General features: G+C 50.5%; 1 protein-coding gene across 1 annotated transcript in view; it reads right to left on the bottom strand.

Moving 5' to 3' along the window:
* The window catches only part of PTGIR (prostaglandin I2 receptor), a 40,841-nt gene extending 19,393 nt beyond the window's left edge, over positions 1–21,448 (bottom strand). Inside the window, exon 1 of the mRNA XM_083627713.1 lies at positions 19,384–21,448. Coding sequence (XP_083483839.1) covers positions 19,384–20,226 — 843 coding nt within the window. The 5' untranslated portion in view covers positions 20,227–21,448. The remainder of the gene's footprint in view (positions 1–19,383) is intronic.
* Positions 21,449–21,695: the final 247 nt, after the last annotated feature.

Below are 21,695 nucleotides of genomic sequence, written 5' to 3'. Positions count from 1 at the left end.
GCCCACTGTGACTGCTCTGGGGTCTAGACAACGCAGCTTAAAGCACAGGCAAAAGCCCCATCATGGTTGCCCTGGGCAATGTCTTCAGCTCTGGTGATTCTCTCTGGAGATTCTCCTCGGGAGCATCCGACATTTTTTAAGCTCCTTTCACAAAAATAGAAGAAGAGCTTTGCTGGAAGAGAGCTAAGGCCCGTCAAGTTCAATGGGCCGTTTCCCACATTAGCCAAGCAGATGTTTTGGGACATGAGCCCAGTCGCTTTCTCCGCCTTCCCTCCCCCAGCAACTTTTACTCAGCGGTAGGGATGGGCAGATCTGCCCATTTCGGTTTCCATTCCTCATCCTTCCACTCTTATATTCAGTACATCTGCACATCAGCTTCCAAGCGTGGGATTCTTTTAAAAAAAAACCCTCGTGAAAATTCACCAGTAGTTTAGTGAAATTTCCCACAATGTACATGCTTTTGAACGCAATTTGGCCCAAGATGCAAAATTCAGAGAAGTGCGAAATTTTGAAGGCTGGTGTTTATGGACTGGCTGCATGCAGAGAAACGGTGGAAGGCACCAGCTGGGGATCCCTCAAGGTAACCCCCAGGGTAAGAAGGGTTGGGGAGTGGTGGTGGGGTGACGATGAGAGGGAGAAGAGGGAGCAGACTGGGTGGTGGAGGTGTCAGAAGCTGGAGAGGCAACAAAGTTTAGTGAGCAGGAAGAGTCTGTGGCATAGCTGTCAACTTACAGATTTGAAAATAAGGGACCAGCAGCCTTGAAAATAAGGGACCAGCAGCCGAAATAAGGGATTTTAGTCAACCAGTTAAAAGGGACCAGATAATTTGGAAGAGCAGCGCCGGTTTTTAGCCCTTCGTTTCCAGAGGTTGCTGCTCAAGACACCAGCCGATGAAACACTGCAATTAAATAACTACAAGCAGCAACCACTTTTCGCGCATAACGAAGTCCAAGCTACGAAGATGCTGCTGCAGTTCTGTATCTTTTCTCTCGTGCTCCATCTGCAGCTCTCAGTTCCATCAGGTGGGGCGGGAGGAAGGGGGGGTGGAAATAGCGCCCGAAGTAAACCCGCAGATCAGACCATCTATGCTAGTCTACCACTACAAATCTATGGGAGAAGCGCTTGCGGTCCTTCCCTTGTAGCCCTTGGAACACCTGCCTGCGCCTCCGCCTCCTCCTCTTCCTCCTCTCTCTGAACTGCTTTCTCTATGGTTGCCCTCGCTCTCCTCTCAAGGCTCCTCATCAATTCATAGACCATGCCAGGCTGCCCATCTCATTCTGGTCCTTCGGCGGCACAGCCACAGTACGGCCTAGCAGGAGCAGGAGTGGCGGTGATGGGCAGAGGGGAGGCCCCAGGCAGAGACGTCCAGTTTGGCGGCCGCAAGGAGGATGGCAGTGGAAGGGCCCGAGGGGACAAGACGACAGAGTCTCAGATTGCTTGGGAAGGACTTGGGAGAGTAGGAGACTTAGGGAGCGGTGGGAAGGCAGGACCCTCAGTCCTCACAACTGCCTCGTTGGGGCAAGATCTACCAGGAAGAGTTGCTGTGCTCACTAGGCCTGGCCTCCTGAGCTGTTTTGTTTCTTCAAATAAAAAGTTAACTTCACTGAAGTCGTGTGAGTTGTTGCTGACCTGTTCCTGGCACCTGCTCTTGTCAGGTTCTGTGCTTCAGTTCACATAGCATTTTGGAAAGTGCGAATCGCATGGGCTCGCCTTTAAATGCAAACTTTATTGAATTGCTCCCCAACCCTCTTCAAAGGCAACCTGTCTCTGATCCAGGAGATTACATAGAGCCGTCATGTCTAGGGAGGGGTGAATCGGTTCATTCTGGTTCTCTCCGTTTCTCATTTTCACGAACTTAAATTTGGTTTTCCACATTTCTGCAGCAATGTGCGAATTTTCTCTTAAGAAAGCACCCTCCTTTCAGCTCTCGAATATGTTCATGTGAATTCCTCCTAATGCCATTTTGTCTGCAGATTTAACTTTTTAACATTTTTGCCCAAGATTTCTCCTAACAAGAGTACATTTTCATTCCCAGTCTGTGGTGAGATTTTCATAGTGCTGAATTTTGTACTCCAGAAACAAAACATTGGCTATATATAAGGCAATTTCATCTGACAACAGCCACAAAATGTTCTATGATTCTTAATTTCTCCCTCAAAACCTTGGGGTAGAATCTACACTGCAGGTCAGGCATTCTCAAACTTTCTACCCACAGGATAGAGGCTGAGGTCCACCAGTCATAAAATGGCGGTGCACCACTCACAAAATGGTGGCAGGTGAAGACAGAGTTTGGCAGAACCCAATATCAATTGCTGACATTGTTTTCTACTGACACCTGACCCATCTTTGGAAACCACCACACTCTTTCCCACAGCATTTCCCCTGTGGCAAGGAGTTCCGCAGCTCAGCTTTCCTTGAAACATGTGTAGACATTTGCTCCGGGGGTGTTATGACTCAGCCTCCCCGTTTTAGGCAATATTTGCTGTTCCAGAGATTCTAAACAGAGATGGCTTTTTTATATATAGATTTCCCTTTCCACCCTCACAGGCCTTTCAAAGTCTTTTTACCTATTTCCTCTCCTTTCCTGCTTTCATGCTTGATTTGTACCCCATTCTCCACTCCCCAAACTGCCACTTCTTTTGACCCCCTCGGTCATTTCTTCCTCCTGAAACAGCTTCCCTCTCTTATCTTCTCCCTTTTTGATCTCAGGTGGTTAGTTTGTGTTTTCCTCCTCTTCCTAATATATCCATCTTTTATCTTCTGTCCTGATTCCCTTCAGCGCCTCCCCTGGCCCGTTCTCATTAGAGGGAGAGAGATCTACCTCTCCCTTGAGCATCTCTGTCTCCAGCCACCTTTACTCAATGTGCAAACCACCTTTGGGAGTTGGTGGCACTGGTCAAATGAAGAGGCTGTTGCGGTGAAATGACAATGAGCGGTTGGAGGGAGAAGAGGGAGCAAACACAGAGGAGGAGGTGTGGGAAACGGAAGAAATAACAGGGTTCAGTGAGCGGGAAGAGGCAATGCGCTCTATGTGGGGCTACCTTTGAAGGTGACCCGGAAACTACAACTGATCCAGAATGCAGCAGCTAGACTGGCGACTGGGAGCGGCCGCCAAGACCACATAACACCGGTCTTGAAAGACCTACATTGGCTCCCAGTACATTTCTGAGCACAATTCAAAGTGTTGGTGCTGACCTTTAAAGCCCTAAACGGCCTCAAAGGCCCAGTATACCTGAAGGAGTGTCTCCACCCCCATCATTCTGCCCAGACACGGAGGTCCAGCTCCGAGGACCTTCTGGTGTTTCCCTCATTGCGAGAAGCGAAGCTACAGGGAAACAGGCAGAGGGCCTTCTTGGTAGTAGTAGTAATAATAATAATAATAATTTATTTGTACCCCGCCCATCTGGCTGGGTTTCCCCAGCCACTCTGGGCGGCTTCCAACAAAGATTAAAAATACATTAAAATGTCACACTTTAAAAACTTCCCTGAACAGGGCTGCCTTCAGATGTCTTCTAAAAGTCAGGTAGTTGTTTATCTCTTTGACATCTGATGGGAGGGCGTTCCACTAGCGGGCGCCACCACCGAGAAGGCCCTCTGCCTCGTGGTCTATGCCCTCTATGCTCTACTCCGGCTCCTGAGAACTAGGGAACAGGAGTGTTTGGGGTACTGTGGCCCACCTATAAGGGGCCCAGTGCCCACGAGAGCCGTAGGGTTAGAAAAGCACCCCCAACATGATCAAGCGGGTGGGGTGACTTCCCAATGAAGAACGGTTGCAGCATTTGGGACCTTTTGTTTTAGCGAAAAGGCAAGGAAGTGGAGACAGGATAGATGTTCATAAAATTGCGTGTGGTGGGGAGAAAGTAGACAGACAAAGGTCCCCCCCCTCTCTTCGTAACACCAGAGCTTGTGGATTTGTGATGAAGCTGAATGTTGGAGTATACAGGACAGATAAAAGGAATGACGTCTTCGTGGTTAGACTATGGAACTCCCTGCCACAGGGATGGCCGTCAACTTGGAAGGCTTTAAGAGAGGACAAGTTCATGGAGGAGAGGGCTATCAATGGCTGCCAGGCACAATGGCAGTGTTCTGCCAACACAGTTGGAGGCAGCGATACTTTTGAATACCAGTTCAGGGCTGATCCTGCCGGGCTCTTCTTACACTGCTGTAGGTGGTTTAATAAGACTGCTGATCTGCAAGTCAGGTGCACACATGACCTGGTAACTCTGACCTGAGGTCGCCGTCACCTTGGCTTCAGAGTATCTCCTCTGCTGGGTCGACTCTCTGTTTCCTCTGACTTAACTCAGCTTGTGGCTTGCATCGCCCTTGTGCACTTATGCACAATATTGCAGTGCAGGCAGCATTTCCTGCAACAAGCCATTCAGCCATCGGGCGTTCAGAGGGTGATTCACGGCTTCCCCTCCTCTTTTGCAAATGAAAACCGGCCTTTCGACTTCATCTCTGAGCCTCGTGTCTCTCCAGGGAAATGTTTACAGAAGGAAATAAGGACAGAAGCGGGGAAAGGTTATGGGGGTGAAGAAACAGCGCTCTGCATATGGTCAAAGACATACCGTATTTTTTGCTCTATAAGACTCACTTTTTCCCTCCTAAAAAGTAAGGGGAAATGTGTGTGCGTCTTATGGAGCGAATGCAGGCTGCGCAGCTATCCCAGAAGCCAGAACAGCAAGAGAGATTGCTGCTTTCACTGCGCAGCGATCCCTCTTGCTGTTCTGGCTTCTGGGATTCAGAATATTTTTTTTCCTTGTTTTCCTCCTCCAAAAACTAGGTGCGTCTTGTGGTCTGGTGCGTCTTATAGGGCGAAAAATACGGTATTTTTCTGAGAATGGGCAAGCTCCCAGATAATGCTGCCGCAGATAATGAACCTACCAGTCAACTGTTTTCTCTCAAATGATCCTGTCGGTCCATTGTAATCTTCCGAGGAGGCTCACCTCCATGTCCTCCAGCTGCAGAAAACTTTGGCCCTCCAGCTGTTGCTGAACTACAACTCCCATCTTTCCTGGCCACTAGGCTTGCTTCCTGGAGCTGCTGGGAGTTGTAGTCAAAAAGATCTGGAGGGTGCTAGATTGGCAAACGCCGATCCAAGCTGAATTGGGCTGGGCCCTCCCTGCCAAGAGACGCCCATTACACCCACTTCCCCATGACTTTCCTACGCCACGCAAAGCGATTCATTTTCTAGCAGACGTTCAGCCTGCCCAGCTGTTAATTCTAAATAAATTTTAATCGGGAGGTTAAACGTTTTATCTGCTGTTTCCTCTCTCCCTCTCTCTCATATTGCTTTTTGTTTTCCTTATTCGTCTTCGTCTTTTATATTTTATCTTCCTTTTTAACGATTATTGGCTTGCAAAGTGGCTTAGGCATTTCTTTTAAGTGGAGAATGGGAGATAAAAACACTTTAAGTCAATTAGCAAGTAATGCCATATCATTTACGTTTTTTAAAAAATAATAATGCGGGAAACTTTTTATTTGTTTGTTGATATTGGCCGTGAGCTTCCAGAATCTTCTGGCTGGCTGGCTGGCTGGCTGCAGCCTCTGTGTGGGCCTCTGGACTCATTCATATGGGGAAATATTGAAAAGAAGTTGCAGGGAGGCTGCAGTTCAGTTGGTAGGGTATCTGCTTAGCCTACAGAAGGTCATAGGCTCAGTGAGCAGCATCTCTAGGTCAGTCTTTGAAAGACTCCTGCTGGAAATCCTGGCGAGTCCCTGCCAAACAGTGTAAATACTGAGCTAGCCGGAGCAATAATACTGAGCTAGCTGGAGCAATAATACTGAGCTGGCCGGAGCAATAATACTGAGCTAGCTGGAGCAATAATACTGAGCTGGCCGGAGCAATAATACTGAGCTAGCCGGAGCAATAATACTGAGCTAGCTGGAGCAATAATACTGAGCTAGCTGGAGCAATAATACTGAGCTAGCCGGAGCAATAATACTGAGCTAGCCGGAGCAATAATACTGAGCTAGCTGGAGCAATAATACTGAGAAAAGACTCCTGCCAGAAATCCTGGCGAGTTCCTGCCAAACAGTGTAAATACTGAGCTAGATGGAGCAATAATACTGAGCTAGCCGGAGCAATAATACTGAGCTAGCTGGAGCAATAATACTGAGCTAGCCGGAGCAATAATACTGAGTTGGCTGGAGCAATAATACTGAGCTGGCCGGAGCAATAATGCTGAGCTAGCTGGAGCAATAATACTGAGCTGGCCGGAGCAATAATACTGAGCTAGCTGGAGCAATAATACTGAGCTAGCTGGAGCAATAATACTGAGCTGGCCGGAGCAATAATACTGAGCTGGCCGGAGCAATAATACTGAGCTAGCTGGAGCAATAATACTGAGCTAGCTGGAGCAATAATACTGAGCTAGCCGGAGCAATAATACTGAGCTAGCCGGAGCAATAATACTGAGCTAGCTGGAGCAATAATACTGAGGAAAGACTCCTGCCAGAAATCCTGGCGAGTTCCTGCCAAACAGTGTAAATACTGAGCTAGATGGAGCAATAATACTGAGCTAGCCGGAGCAATAATACTGAGCTAGCTGGAGCAATAACACTGAGCTAGCTGGAGCAATAATACTGAGCTAGCCGGAGCAATAATACTGAGCTAGCTGGAGCAATAACACTGAGCTAGCTAGAGCAATAATACTGAGCTAGCTGGAGCAATAATACTGAGGAAAAACTCCTGCCAGAAATCCTGGCGAGTTCCTGCCAAACAGTGTAAATACTGAGCTAGATAGAGCAATAATACTGAGCTAGCCGGAGCAATAATACTGAGCTAGCTGGAGCAATAATACTGAGCTAGCTGGAGCAATAATACTGAGCTAGCTGGAGCAATAATACTGAGCTAGCCGGAGCAATAATACTGAGCTAGCTGGAGCAATAACACTGAGCTAGCTGGAGCAATAATACTGAGCTAGCTGGAGCAATAAGACTGAGCTAGCTGGAGCAATAATACTGAGCTAGCTGGAGCAATAACACTGAGCTAGCTGGAGCAGTAATACTGAGCTAGCTGGAGCAGTAATACTGAGCTAGCTGGAGCAGTAATACTGAGTTGGCTGGAGCAATAATACTGAGGAAAGACTCCTGCCAGAAATCCTGGCGAGTTCCTGCCAAACAGTGTAAATACTGAGCTAGCTGGAGCAATAACACTGAGCTAGCTGGAGCAATAATACTGAGCTAGCTGGAGCAGTAATACTGAGCTGGCTGGAGCAATAATACTGAGTTGGCTGGAGCAATAATACTGAGCTAGCTGGAGCAATAATACTGAGCTAGCTGGAACAGTCACTGGACTCAGCATAAGGCGTCTACCTATGTTCCTAAGTAAAGGTAAAGGGACCTCTGACCATTAGGTCCAGTCGTGGCCCACTCTGGGGTTGTGGCGCTCATCTCGCTTTACTGGCCGAGGGAGCCGGCGTACAGCTTCCGGGTCATGTGGCCAGCATGACTAAGCCGCTTCTGGAGAACCAGAGCAGCGCACGGTAACACCGTTTGCCTTCCCGCCGGAGTGGTACCTATTTATCTGCTTGCACTTAGGCTTTCGAACTGCTAGGTTGGCAGGAGCAGGGACCGAGCAACGGGAGCTCACCCCGTTGTGGGGATTCAAACAGCCGACCTTCTGATCAGCAATCCCTAGGCTCTGTGGTTTAACCCACAGCGCCACCTAAGTCCCATGTTCCTAAGTAGATCTGGGGAAAAAACCCATCCGTAACCTTGGAGAGTCACTACCAGTCCCTGTAGACAACACTGAGCTAGTTGGACAAATACTCTGACTCAGTAGAATTCTTTCTGAGGGCCGAGGTAGACAGCATGACTTTATTTCACCATGCATGGTTCAAAAATAAAGTAATATACCAGGCGTCTGGGGTGGGGCAGGCAGGCACCAAGCTATATTGGAATTGTGGCGGAGGGGGAGCAGGTCTTTAACTCTTTGCCCCCTGCTGCAGTGCTGGCGAAAAAGGGTCTTCTTCTCCATTTCTGGAAATGGAAAGACAGCTCACTTTGGCTCACTCATGCGCCCAAGCATGGGGGACAGGTTCCATAATGGAGAAAGAGATCTGTTGTGATCAAATTATATGCCCCAAGCCCAGGACAGCCACGGACCATGTCGACAATACTGAGTGGCCAGAGGTCTGACAGGGGTACCCAAACTTCTTGGGCCTGAGGCTGGCACAGGTGGAAATGTAATAAAATGTCATAGGCGCTGCAAAATACCCGTTTCACAGAAGAAAAACTGACGCTGGTCAGATTCTCCCCGGAAACAGGAAAAACACCTGCCCACCGCCACCCTGAAAACACAGGACACTTGGAGACCATCGTTATTGGCTGGTGAGACGCAATCACATACTAGCAAATTCAGGTTACATGAATATTCAGGTTGGTTGGGAGGTTTCGCACTACAAACCCACTTCTCCTCAAAGATCAGACTGTTTACAAAAAGGAAAGTGATGCAGAAATGTAGTGGAAAGTGCCGGATAATATTTGCTGCAATGCGACATCATCTAACCTCCCCACAAACAAATCAGGATTCATGTTCATTAAATAGCCACCAACATCTATTCTCCTCGCACAGAAACCAGGCTCAGTGCTCAATAAACAACGTCATCTGGAAGGAGCTTTGGGCACAACCCTTCAGTTTTGCCTTCTCTCCGTACCTTGTTTCCCCAGCCTTACATTCAGTTCTCCACATTAGCTTGCAATTTATTCATTTTATAAAACGCCCATGAACATTCATCCGCATTACAGTGCAAATTTCTCCTAATATATATATTTTATGTGCAATTTCCCTTAATATACACCCCTTTTCCTTTTGCAAAGCAGCTTGCCCTCTTATGATGCAATTGTGTATAATATTTTTTTTTACTAGCATAAGCACACTTTGCCTGTGTATCTCTCTGCACATTTCTTGCCTAGAGAACTGCATTGCGAAATTTTGACGGGTGCAGATTTCCAAGGACGGCTGTGTTTGCATTTGCACGTTGCTTCTGAAAGCGCAGGATTGTGCCTGCTCTGGCAGCAGACACACTAACCTCGGAAAGCGAGAATTGAGTTTGGGCCCCCTTAAGTGGGTTGAGCTCCCGTTGCTCGGTCCCTGCTCCTGCCAACCTAGCAGTTCGAAAGCACATCAAAGTGCAAGTAGATAAATAAGTACTGCTCCAGTGGGAAGGTAAATGGCGTTTCCGTGCGCTGCTCTGGTTCGCCAGAAACGGCTTAGTCATGCTGGCCACGTGACCCGGAAGCTGTACGCCGGCTCCCTCGGCCAATAAAGCAAGATGAGCGCCGCAACCCCAGAGCCGGCCACGACTGGACCTAATGGTTAGGGGTACCTTTACCTTTAAGGGACGTGGGTAGTGCTGTGGGTTAAACCACTGAGCCTAGGACTTGCTAATCAGAAGGTCAGCGGTTTGAATCCCCGCGATGGGGTGAGCTCCTGTTGCTCGGTCCCTGCTCCTGCCAATCTAGCAGTTCAAAAGCACCTCAAAGTGCAAGTAGATAAATAGGTATTGCTCCGGCGGGAAGGTAAACGACGTTTCCGTGCACTGCGGCTTAGTCATGCTGGCCACATGACCCGGAAGCTGTACGCTGGCTCTCTCGGCCAATAAAGCAAGATGAGCGCCGCAACCCCAGAGTCCGTCACGACTGGACCTAATGGTCAGGGGTCCCTTTACCTTTACCTAAGTACAAACTGAACCTTGAGTTTCTCCTGAATTCCTCTCTGGAAGCAACCAGAGATGAGAAAGCAGACCGCCCAGCCAAAACAATAGCAGCATCCACCCCCACCCCCTCCTCTGAATGTACAACCTCCAAACAAACGGCCCTCTCTTTAAAATTAATTTTTTAACAAGTAATTGGAGGGGTCCTGGCAGATGCCATCTGTAAGCACCTTGAGGACCCCAGAACTTGGAATAAGAGAGCTTCCTCTGCTCCTAGCACCTGTGGCTTAGAAAGCACAGCTCATTGGACTGGCAGTGTGTTTCACACCTGCTTGTAGGTATCTCTGTTTGCCTAACCCTTGTTAGGAGGCCTGCAGAGACACACCCGAGGGGGAAAGATAACAGGATCCGACTCTTGCCGCCACCTTTGGTCAGCCCACGGATCTGGATTTGCAACCAGTTTCCCGAGGAGCCCCAGCAAATCCAGCTGCCTGGCACCCCTCTCTCTCTCTCCTTGGCCACCCCGATCTCGTCCTTTATTTCAGAAAGGCAAGTTGTGCTCTGGAAATTCCACCAGCGGAGGCACAAACAGCAAGCTGGCTGCAACACCCATCCTGCTCTCTCGGTGCCCCAGGATGTGGTCCAGGGGAAACCCAGATGTTTTTGCTGTGTCTCTTGACACACATAACTCCCTGTTCTGAGTAGCGTACCAGAGCCGCCTCCTTTCTTTCAGCTTTCCCTAACTTGGTGCCTTGATACTACGACTCCCAGCAGGCCCAGGGGTACTTGTGGAGGTGGAATGAGAGAGGGTTAGAAGCATGTTGTGGTGGCGATAACACCAAGCTTGCAGGTTTGAGCCCCCCTGTATTCCAGGGGGTTGAACTAGATGATCCTTAGAGTCCCATCCAACTCTACAATTGAGTGATTCTATTCTTTGATGCTTTTGAATTATGGTGCTGGAGGAGACTCTTGAGAGTCCCATGGACTGCAAGAAGATCAAACCTATCCATTCTGAAGGAAATCAGCCCTGAGTGCTCACTGGAAGGACAGATCCTGAAGCTGAGGCTCCAATACTTTGGCCACCTCATGAGAAGAGAAGACTCCCTGGAAAAGACCCTGATGTTGGGAAAGATGGAAGGCACAAGGAGAAGGGGACGACAGAGGACGAGATGGTGGGACAGTGTTCTCGAAGCTACCACCATGAGTTTGACCAAACTGCGGGAGGCAGTGGAAGACAGGAGGGCCTGGCGTGCTCTGGTCCAGGGGGTCACGAAGAGTCGGACACGACTGAACGACTAAACAACAACATGTATGTTGCCTTGAGCCCCTTGAAGCGAGAGGTGGACTATAAGTGTAAATCGGTGGAAGTGGGATGTATCACTCCCTGGGGTGGGGTTACCTGAGGGGAACTGCTGAGCTGTGAATGACTATCAGGCTTCAGAAATCTGGTATGACTGGATCAAGATCATCAGCTGTTGAATTACTTCAACTGATTTTAATCGCATGTTGAACAACGGCCCTTTCAAATTTCGTTGCACTCTTATCTTCCTTAGTAAGGTAAAGGGACCCCTGACCATTAGGTCCAGTGGCGGAAGACTCTGGGGTTGTGGCGCTCATCTCGCTTTACTGGCCAAAGGAGCCGGCGTACAGCTTCCGGGTCATGTGGCCAGCATGACTAAGCCGCTTCTGGAGAACCAGAGCAACGCACGGAAACGTTGTTTACCTTCCTGCTGGAGTGGTACCTATTTATCTACTTGCACTTTGACATGCTTTCGAACTGCTAGGTCGGCAGGAGCAGGGACTGAGCAACGGGAGCTTCGAACTGCCGACCTTCTGATTGGTAAGCCCTAGGCTCTGTGGTTTAACCCACAGCGCCACCCGCGTCCCTTAGTGGGGGCATGCAAATCTCTATTCTGAAGAATGTTTTTTATAAAGTAGGGGGCACCGAGGATGAGTTTATGGAGCCAAGAGAGCAGTGGCCCCAAAATTTTCTGGAATCACTAATGTAAATAATAATGATTAATGTCTTAGGGTAGGGAACTAGGTCAAAAGAAAGCAACAGACCCTGGGAAGGATGTGGTCTGAGAGTTTACAGTATCTCACCTTGCCCACCCTCACCTGCTGGTCCTGAAACCATAAAATTCAATAGCTCAACTGATGCTTGATGATGGGGCTGCTGGAAATTGCAATCCACATCTGGAGGGCCACAGGCTTGGCGAAGGTTGAAGCAGCACTAGGCCCACGGATCCTGGCCTGCTGTACCTCTCCAGTGTTATCAGATAAAGGTCCCTATCCTCCAACATTTCTCCAGTGAAAATAGGGGTGTCCTAAGGGAAAGCGAAGGGACGCAGGTGGCGCTGTGGGTTAAACCACAGAGCCTAGGACTTGCCGATCAGAAGGTCGGTGGTTCGGATCCCCACGACGGGGTGAGCTCCCATTGCTCAGTCCCAGCTCCTGCCAACCTAGCAGTTCGAAAGCACGTCAAAGTGCAAGTAGATAAATAGGTACCGCTCCGGTGGGAAGGTAAACGGCGTTTCCGTGCGCTGCTCTGGTTCGCCAGAAGCGGCTTAGTCATGCTGGCCACATGACCCGGAAGCTGTACGCCCGCTCCCTCGGCCAGGAAAGCGAGATGAGCGCCGCAACCCCAGAGTCGACCACGACTGAACCTAACGGTCAGGGGTCCCTTTACCTTTACCTTTAAGGAAAAGTGGGGCATTCCAGGAACAAATCAGAAACCAGGACGGCTTCTGTGCTGGAAAATAGGGACACTTGGAGGCTCTGAAAGTTTCTTTCGCTGGGAGTTTTTCTAAAGCTAAGATACAATATTGGCAAATTGTGTGAGCTCTCTCAGCTCCCGGGCCAGGCATCCTGGAAGAGGTTGGCACCCTCAGGCGGAAACTGCAGATAGACTCGCCTCGACTTGGCTGCCTCAGCGGCAGGATGTGGGGCAGCTGAGGAGATGCAGGAAATCGACAGCACCTCAGGGAGTCTGGCTGTTTTCCATGCCAATTCCGGTCGTGCCAATTTGCTCACTTCTGCAGTGTGGGCGGGTTGCGAGGCGGCGGGGCAAGAGCTTTGAGGCCGGGTTTTGGCATGGCTGGTTTGGGCCTGGACGTGGCTGGCAAACCCAAAGGTTTTGGAGGGGCAGAGGCAACACTTGTCCTAGGAAGGCCCCATAGCTGTGGGGAAGGGGAGAAGCAGGGCTTGGGGAAGTAAGTGGGTCTTGCAAATAGGACAAATGCCTCAGAGTCCCATAATAATAATTATTTATTATTTAATATTTAATATTTATACCCCGCCCATCTGGCTGGGTTTCCCCAGCCATTCTGGGCAGCTTCCAACAAAACACTAAAGTACAATAACCTATTAAACATTAAAAGCTTCCCTAAACAGGGCTGCCTTCAGATGTCTTCTAAAAATCTGGTAGTTGTTTTTCTCTTTGACATCTAGTGGGAGGGCATTCCATAGGGCGGGTGCCACCATCGAGAAGGCCCTCTGCCTGGTTCCCTGTAACTTGGCTTCTCGCAGCGAGGGAACCACAAGAAGGCCCTCAGCGCTGGACCTCAGTGTCCAGGCAGAACGATGGAGGTGGAGACGCTCCTTCAGGTATACTGGACCGAGGCTGTTTAGGGCTTTAAAGGTCAGCACCAACACTTTGAATTGTGCTCGGAAACGTACTGGGAGCCAGTGTAGGGCTTTCAAGACTGGTGTTATATGGTCCCAGTCACCAGTCTAGCTGCCGCATTCTGGATTAGTTGTAGTTTCCGGGTCACCTTCAAAGGTAGCCCCACATAGAGCGCATTGTAGTAGTCCAAGCGGGAGATAACCAGAGCATGCACCACTCTGCCGAGACAGTCTGCGGGCAGGGAGGGTCTCATCCTGCGTACCAGATGGAGCTGGGAGACAGCTGCCCTGGACACAGAATTGACCTGCGCCTCCACGTACAGCTGTGAGTCCAAAATGACTCCCAGGCTGCGCACCTGGTCCTTCAGGGGCACAGTTACCCCATTTAGGACCCGGGAGTCCCCCACACCCACCCGCCTCCTGTCCCCCCAAAACAGTACTTCTGTCTTGTCAGGATTCAACTTCAATCTGTTAGCTGCCATCCATCCTCCAACTGCCTCCAGACACTCACACATGTGTGGAATTCACCCGGGGGACACGGCCCAACCAAACTAAGGTGTCCATGTGTCCTTCTTTACAGAGGCCAGTCCCCATCGCAGCTGATAGGCTGTAAAGCAAGGAGGTCAACAGTAGGGGGAGCCAGAGCCAGCGAATTCTGGTTTTGTTCCTATCGTCCTGCCTGCTGAGCAACAGGAATTAGGAGCAGGAAGCTGGCAATCTTCCCCCTGGACTAAGGCTGAGGCAGAGAGAGCGACTGGCGCTTCCATCCACGGTGTACCCCATTCTGAGCGATGGCCAATGTGGCGGCCCTGATACTTGGGTCACATCCACCCTGTACGTTTAAAGCACTCTTAAACCACTTTAACAGTCACGTTTCCCCATGAAAAGAATTCTGGGAATCCTAGTTTAAATGTGCTTGGAATTGCAGCCCTGCCAAAAGGTAAACTAGAGTTCTCAGAAGCCATGTTTTAAAGCCACCTGCGTCCCTATACCTGTGTATATCCCGCAGTTCCCAGGATTCCTGTTGCTGTGGGTGGGAAAGAGAGAGATGCTTTTAAAATGCAGTGTGTGCACAGCTTACGCTGCTCCGAGCCTCTTGGGGAAAGGCTGAGACGGTAATCAATAAGAATAATAAGTAATTGGTGAGAATAAATCTCCCCATGCCTTAGGGTCATAGAAATGCAGAGTTCAAAGGGACCATGGGGGGGGGGTAATCTAGTCCAACCCCCTGTTTAGGGAAGCTTTTAATGTTTAATAGGTTATTGTATTTCAATATTCTGTTGGAAGTCGCCCAGAGTGGCTGGGGAAACCCAGCCAGATGGGCGGGGTATAAATAATAAATTATTATTATTATATTATTATTATCTTTTGCCCAAAGTGGGGCTCGAACCCTGAGATTTAAAGTCTCATTAAAGGTAAAGGTGAAGCGACCCCTGACCATTAGGTCCAGTTGTGACCAACAATGGGGTTGCGACGCTCATCTTGCTTTACTGGCCGAGGGAGCCGGCGTACAGCTTCCGGGTCATGTGGCCAGCATGACTAAGCCGCTTCCGGCAAACCAGAGCAGCGCACGGCAACGCCATTTACCTTCCCGCTGGAGTGGTACCTATTTATCTACTTGCAGTTTGACGTGTTTTCGAACTGCTAGGTTGGCAGGAGCAGGGACTGAGCAACGGGAGCTCACTCCGTCGTGGGGATTCGAACTGCCGACCTTCTGATTGGCAACTCTGTAGTTTAACCCACAGTGCCACCTGCGTCCCTAAAAGTCTCATTAGTTGCCAGCTTATTATTATTCGTACCCAGCCTTGCTCCTGCGCCTTAATGCCCTGCAGGCATTATCAGTTGATAACGTTTATCTCCCCGCTTTGCAGACCAGGATGCTCTTAAAAGCCAGGGAGGAGGCTTCACCCCCCCTTCTTTTGCAACCTTGCCATTGCCCCATCTGCAAAGAACGGAAATGATGAAAGCATCCCTTCTCGTCAGAATCCAGCCTCGTCAGCTGCCGGCCCTTCAGAGTTTCTGAACAGTCACGCTGCCGTACTATTCCCTCTAGCCCACACATGCACCAGGTCCCTCATGCGGAAGAAGGGCAGGGCTCTTCCCGGGACTGATTCACATGTCTGAGGCCGGATTCTGCTCTGGCAGCGGCTGGGGACTGGGAAAGGGAGCAGGAGAAGTTCTGGGACCGCTCTGGACACTGCTAGGAGGGCTGGTTAGAGAAGAAAGGCGACGGGGAGGGAATTGGCAACTGCAAAATGTCTGCGACAAACGTTCCTGGAAGAAAGGGGCTGAAGGATAATAGAACAGTTGGAAGGGAACCCCAAAGGTCATCCAGTCCAACCCCTAGCAATGTAGGAATCTCAATGGCAGAGCGATGTTTGCTTTCAGGACATAAGAAGAGCCTGCGGGATCCAACCAATGGCCCGTCTAGTCTGGCATCCTGTTCTCACAGAGGCCAGCCTGCGGGGAACCAGTGAGCAGGATTCAAACTCAAGACCAACTCTTCCCTCCTGTGGTTTCCAGGAGCTGGGATCCAGAATCATTGCTGCCTCGAAACATGGAGGCAGAGCGTAGCTAGGAGCCATCAATAGGCTTCAACTCCTGCCAGCTGAAAACGAAGAAATCACTGGTGCCCTGGTTCTAGTTTTCTGTATTAATACAGACAGGTGATGTGTGAGTGTCTGTGTGTAGGGTAGCCATTTCCTTTGCTGGCTCACGCTCTTCTGCCTCGGTCCTGTATACCTGAAGGAGCGTCTCCACTCCATTGTTCAGCCCAGACACTGAGGTCCAGCACTGAGGGCCTTCTGGCAGTTCCCTCATTGCGAGAAGTGAGGTTATAGGGAACCAGGCAGAGGGCCTTCTCGGTAGTGGCGCCCGCCCTGTGGAACACCCTCCCTTCAGATGTGAAGGAAATAAGCAGCTATCCTATCTTTAAAAGACATCTGAAGGGAAGTTTTTAATATTTAATGCTGTACTGCTTTTAACATTTGATTGGGAGCCGCCCAGAGTGGCTGGGGAAACTCAGCCAGATGGGTGGGGTATAAATAATGAATTATTATTATTTATTATTATTATTATTATTATTATTATTATTATTATTATTATTACAACAGCTTGATTGCCAGAAAGCTCACAAGCAGCGGCGGAGCAAGCCGATTGGGCGTCTGGGATGGCACGTGTGCCCCGCGCCCAGGGGCAGGGCCAGCCGCCCGTGGGGGCGGGGCCTCCGAGGAGTCTGCCTGCCTCCTCCCACTGAGGCTGAGGGGAGGCAGTGGGCGGACCGTTTGGGGCAGCACGGAGCCTGCGGACCCCCAAGCCACCACGTCACTCCCAGGAGAGACGCATGGATCGAGCACGCTGCAGGCCCCGCCTGGCATCTTGTCACCCCCCTCAGTGGTGACACCCGGGGTGGTCCACCCCCACCGCACCCCCCTTCCTCCGCCCCTGCTCACAAGGTGGTGAGCTCTTCCTCCCTGGAGGTTTTTTTCCCCAGCAGAGGTTAACCATCAGGGATTCTTTAGCTATGATTCCTGCATTGCTGCGGGTTGGGCTAGATGACCCTCAGGAGTCCCTTTCAACTCTGCAATTCTATGCCTCGAAAGCCTTCTGACCCTAAGCTGCTGTGAAATGCTCCGAAATGGAGCCAGTTTTGCTCCAGCTGTTTAGCAAACCCTTTTTTTACAACCGAAACATTACGCTTTTCTTTGCCGTTGTGTTTCTTCGATTGGGCAAATAGCAGGAAACGGAGGAAGAAAAGGAACAGGAAAGATATGGAATATAAAGCAGGGAACGGGTGCCTCTTATCTCAAGGCACACACGTTCCTCCTCTGCTTCCAACATTTTGCCTTGCTAGCTCTACACTGGTCTCGTCTTCTCCCAGGCTGAACAGAGATCTGCCGTCATGGTGATGTTATAGATCAGCCTTCCCCCACCGGGCGCCCTCCAGATGTTTTGTACTACAGCTCCCACTGGCCACAGCACTGCCAAGGCTTTTATAGTTCTTCCTGCCCCCAGTTAAACTTCCTTTTAGCAGCAGGAGGAGCAAGGCAGAAATACAGGCTGAATGTCACTGGTGTGTGTGTTTCAGGGCCAGATCTAAAGGGACCGTGTGCCCCAAACCCAACAAGGGAACTGCTCTTTCTCTCTCTCTCTCTCTCTCTCTCTCTCTCTCTCTCTCTGTGTGTGTGTGTGTGTGTCATAGCTGTCAACTTACAGATTTGAAAATAAGGGACCAGCAGCCTCGAAAATAAGGGATCAGCAGCCAAAATAAGGGATCAACAATTACTTTGATAAAATACATATTTTGTTGCATGCAAATGGCTTTAGATACCTACTAGGTCCATAAATTACCATATAGCATATATTCAACACACAAGAAAGCAACAATTTGTTGTTGATAAAGGACAGCTGGACATAGAAAGGGCTGCATTACCTTCAGTAGCTTATTTAAGGGACATCATCAATAAGGGACAGCAGTGGGACATGGTGCTGGGATAAGGGACTGTCCCGCCAAATAAGGGACGCTTGACACTATGGTGTGTGTGTTGGAATGACCTTTCTGCATCAGAGAAGCATCTAGCCCCAGCTTGGTTTCCAGCAGAGCCCAGGTGGCTTCCAAGGAAGGCATAAGGACAATGGGCTTCCTCTGCTGTTCCTCTCCAGACTCTGATATTCAGAGATAGACTGCCCCTGCACCTCGAGATCCTCTATGTCATGTTGTTTTTGTTTATGACAGCTATTGCACAGCAACAGGGGCCCTGAAATTCAGATCGGAAGCTTGGTCTCACATCGTCCCTGACCTGGATATCTGTCGTGGTTAAATAACTATTTGCAGACCCGTCTGCGTAACTGTCTAATCTCATGTGTGTGTGCATCTCTCGGGCGAGGAAATCTGTGACATGCTGATCGGACCACATCAACCGCACCACGGATCCCAGCTTGGTTTTGACAGCTTCTGCACAATGCCCTCTGTCACTTGGGGTGTCTGTGAAGTCACTGTGTGCACAGAAAGACTGAGCCGTCTAGCTCAATATTGTCTACACAGACCAACAGAGGCTCCCCCGTTTCTCAGCCCTGCCTGGGGGAATCCGGGGGGCGGGTTTGAACCTGGGACTTTCAGCTGCTCTGACCACTGAGCCACAGTCCTTCCCCTAGAGAAAGCAGGTTGCAAAAAGCTCCCAGCCTGGGACAGTCTTGTGCACCCTCCTCACTCGCATGCAGGCAGGAGATGAAAATGTGGCACAGCGTTTGCTGTTGTGGCCATTGGCCCAAACCCGGTGCAGGATACGGCTGTGGAAATGTCTCCTGCAACAGCCACCTGAGGCCATGTGGAAGACCCGGGCAGTGGCAGGTCATGAGATGTTTGACTCTCCCACTGCGCTCACAGGTGAGCAGTCGCGTGGCTCCCTAGTCTTGAGATGGAGCTGATTGGCTCACGATTCTTGACCAACTCGGATGAAAACTGTGTTGTCTCAGTTACGAAACTGGCCGACCCTTATCATGTCACTTCCTGTCCCCAAGACATTTGCCTCCATTGAGCCAAGACATTTGCCACCATTGAGCCAAGACATTTGCCATTATTGAGCCAAGACATTTGCCACCATTGAGCCAAGACATTTGCCACCATTGAGCCAAGACATTTGCCATTATTGAGCCAAGACATTTGCCACCATTGAGCCAAGACATTTGCCACCATTGAGCCAAGACATTTGCCATTATTGAGCCAAGACATTTGCCACCATTGAGCCAAGACATTTGCCATTATTGAGCCAAGACATTTGCCACCATTGAGCCAAGACATTTGCCACCATTGAGTCAAGACATTTGCCACCATTTAGTCAAGACATTTGCCTCCATTGAGTCAAGATATTTGCCACCATTGAGTCAAGACATTTGCCATCATTTAGTCAAGACATTTGCCATCATTGAGCCAAGATATTTGCCACCATTGAGTCAAGACATTTGCCATTATTGAGTCAAGATATTTGCCACCATTGAGCCAAGACATTTGCCTCCATTGAGCCAAGCTGGCCTCCATCACCTCACCAGCCCCTCTCCGTTATCCCTCCCTGCCCCCCGTGACCCCCGTGGCAGTACTTACCGTGAGGGGCAAAGAGCAAATGACGAAGATGACCGTCATGAGGGCCAGCAAGATGAGGTGGTCCACCTCCTCCTCGCCTTGGCCGAGCCAGCTCTTGCGCCGCCGCTGCTGGGCCACGTTGATAGATCCTCGCCGTCGGGCCCTCTGCTTGCGGTACATCTGGCAGAGGCTGATGATGACCAGGCCGTTGCAGATGAAGATGGCGAGGATCAACAGCGCCATCAGCGTGGCGTAGGACAGCGAGAAGGCGGCCTTGCCGCGGTCGCCCCCTGTCAGCTCCACGTCCATCTGGACAAAGCACCAGGTGCCCGGGCAGTACTGCTTGTACTTCCCAACACCCAGGAAGGGCAGAGCGCAGAAGAGGGCGCTGAAGGCGTAGGTGGCGGGCAGAGAAAGCTTGGCCCATCGGCGGATGTTGTGCTGTGAGTAGAAATAGGGGTAGGAGATAGCTAGGCACCGTTCCACCGCCATGGTGCAGAGGATGAGCATGGCGGCTTGGCTGAAATACATCATCGAGAAGGCAAAGAGGTCGCACAGCCAGTGCTCTCCGTCCGCCAGGCCCAGCACGGTGGCGTTTCGCGAATAGGCCACAAAGACCACGGGGCTGACCACGCAGGTGCCCAGCAGGTCTGTGATGGCCAGGCCGGTCACCAGGATGCAGAAGGCTGAGCTCTTGGTCCGCAGCTCCTTCCGGTGGAAGCCCAAGATGGCCAGGGCGGCCATGTTGCCCACCACCCCTGCCGCAAACATGAAGGAGCTCATTCCTGGGTTGCCGTCCTTCTGCAGTCGGGTCAGGCTGCTGCAGTCCTCCGGAGGGGTCAGGTTTGCTTGCGGCGCATACATTGGCACGAAGAAGGGGCTGGAGGTCTCAGAGGGGGAAGGCCAGGAGGAGAAAGGGGGAAGCTTTGGGACTTCTTGTTCTCAGATGTGAGGCCTTAGAGTTCCGAGAAGGAAGAAGGCGAATGGTGGGTTCAGATCCTTCTCCTGTTGCTGCTTTCAATTCCCAATTAATTCACGTTGGAGGGCAGCCCTTCGTCACGACAGACGAGCCCGGAGTCCTGTTCCCGGAAGCTGTGAAAGACAACATCGAGGTCCAGCAGATTACGGAGCAAGAATCCAGCCGGCGTTCCGGGGTTAGGGTCAGAACAGGGTCATGCCCCCTGGCTAAGGCAGGTGGAGCTGGGAACCCCTCCAAAAAGGACTGAGTGGTCCTGGGTTCTGTTCCTCCCAACTCTAGAAACGTCAGAGAGCAGGAAGAGGGGCTAAGCTGAGGCAGAGGCGTCCGGGGCTCTGTTTCCTCTGCGGCTCAGGAGTTCCCAGATGTGACAACTCTGGGCTGGTGTATCTGAGGACGGAGTCTGCCCCATCCCATCCCTGGCTGGGTGCGAAGAAGTCTGCTTGCTTCCGAGTGAGTCGCCCAGCGTCGAAAGTGTGTCTGGCTGCTGCCGGCTTTGCGTGGGTGAACATCTGAGCTGTCATGAGCTCGTAAGGGAGTAGCTTTCGACTCAAATAGGCAGGCGGGGAGTGGGGAGGGACAGGGTGGGTGGGGCTTGGCCTACCCACCCAATGGGTGCTGATAGCTTTCTTTTTTTCCAACCAGACTCCCACGCTTATTTCTCTCTCCCTCTCTCTCTCTCTCTCTCTCTCTCCTTCCTTCAATGACTGCAAACTGGCTCGTCTGCTGAGTAAAGGCACGAGAGCTTTCCCCGTCAGCGAGACTCATTCCTTATTATATAGACAGAGCCCCCACCCACCCACCTGCTCTAATGCAAACCAGAGGAAAGTTTGCTGTAGGCTCCCCAGGGCTGCCTAGTAACAGGAACTTAAGTCATTTAACCACAACCAGACCGTAAGAATTTGCAACGAGGAACTTGCTCCCTCGGGGGCAGCAATGGCCGCCAACTTGGAGGGCTTTAAATGAGGCTCAGACAAATTCATGAGGAGAAGAAGAAGAAGAAGAGTTTGGATTTGATATCCCGCTTTATCACTACCTGAAGGAGTCCCAAAGCGGCTAACATTCTCCTTTCCCTTCCTCCCCCACAACAAACACTCTGTGAGGTGAGTGGGGCTGAGAGACTTCAGAAAAGTGTGACTGGCCCAAGGTCACCCAGCAGCGTGGAGCAGCTGAGAAGCGAACCCGGTTCCCCAGATTACGAGTCCACCTCTCTTAACCACTATAGGTAAAGGGAACCCTAGGAGGGGAGGGAGGGAGGAAGGCATAGTAAATGTTATGAATATGAGATGTATGTAATGAATGAAAAAGAAAAATGAATAAAATTTAAAAAAAATAAAAGATGACCCATGTGGTCCCT

This window comes from Podarcis filfolensis, assembly GCF_964270895.1.
Source record: "Podarcis filfolensis genome assembly, chromosome: 8".
Taxonomy (NCBI): Eukaryota; Metazoa; Chordata; class Lepidosauria; order Squamata; family Lacertidae; genus Podarcis; species Podarcis filfolensis.
Note: the sequence above shows the minus strand (reverse complement) of the source record. Positions and strands in the feature narration are given on the sequence as shown.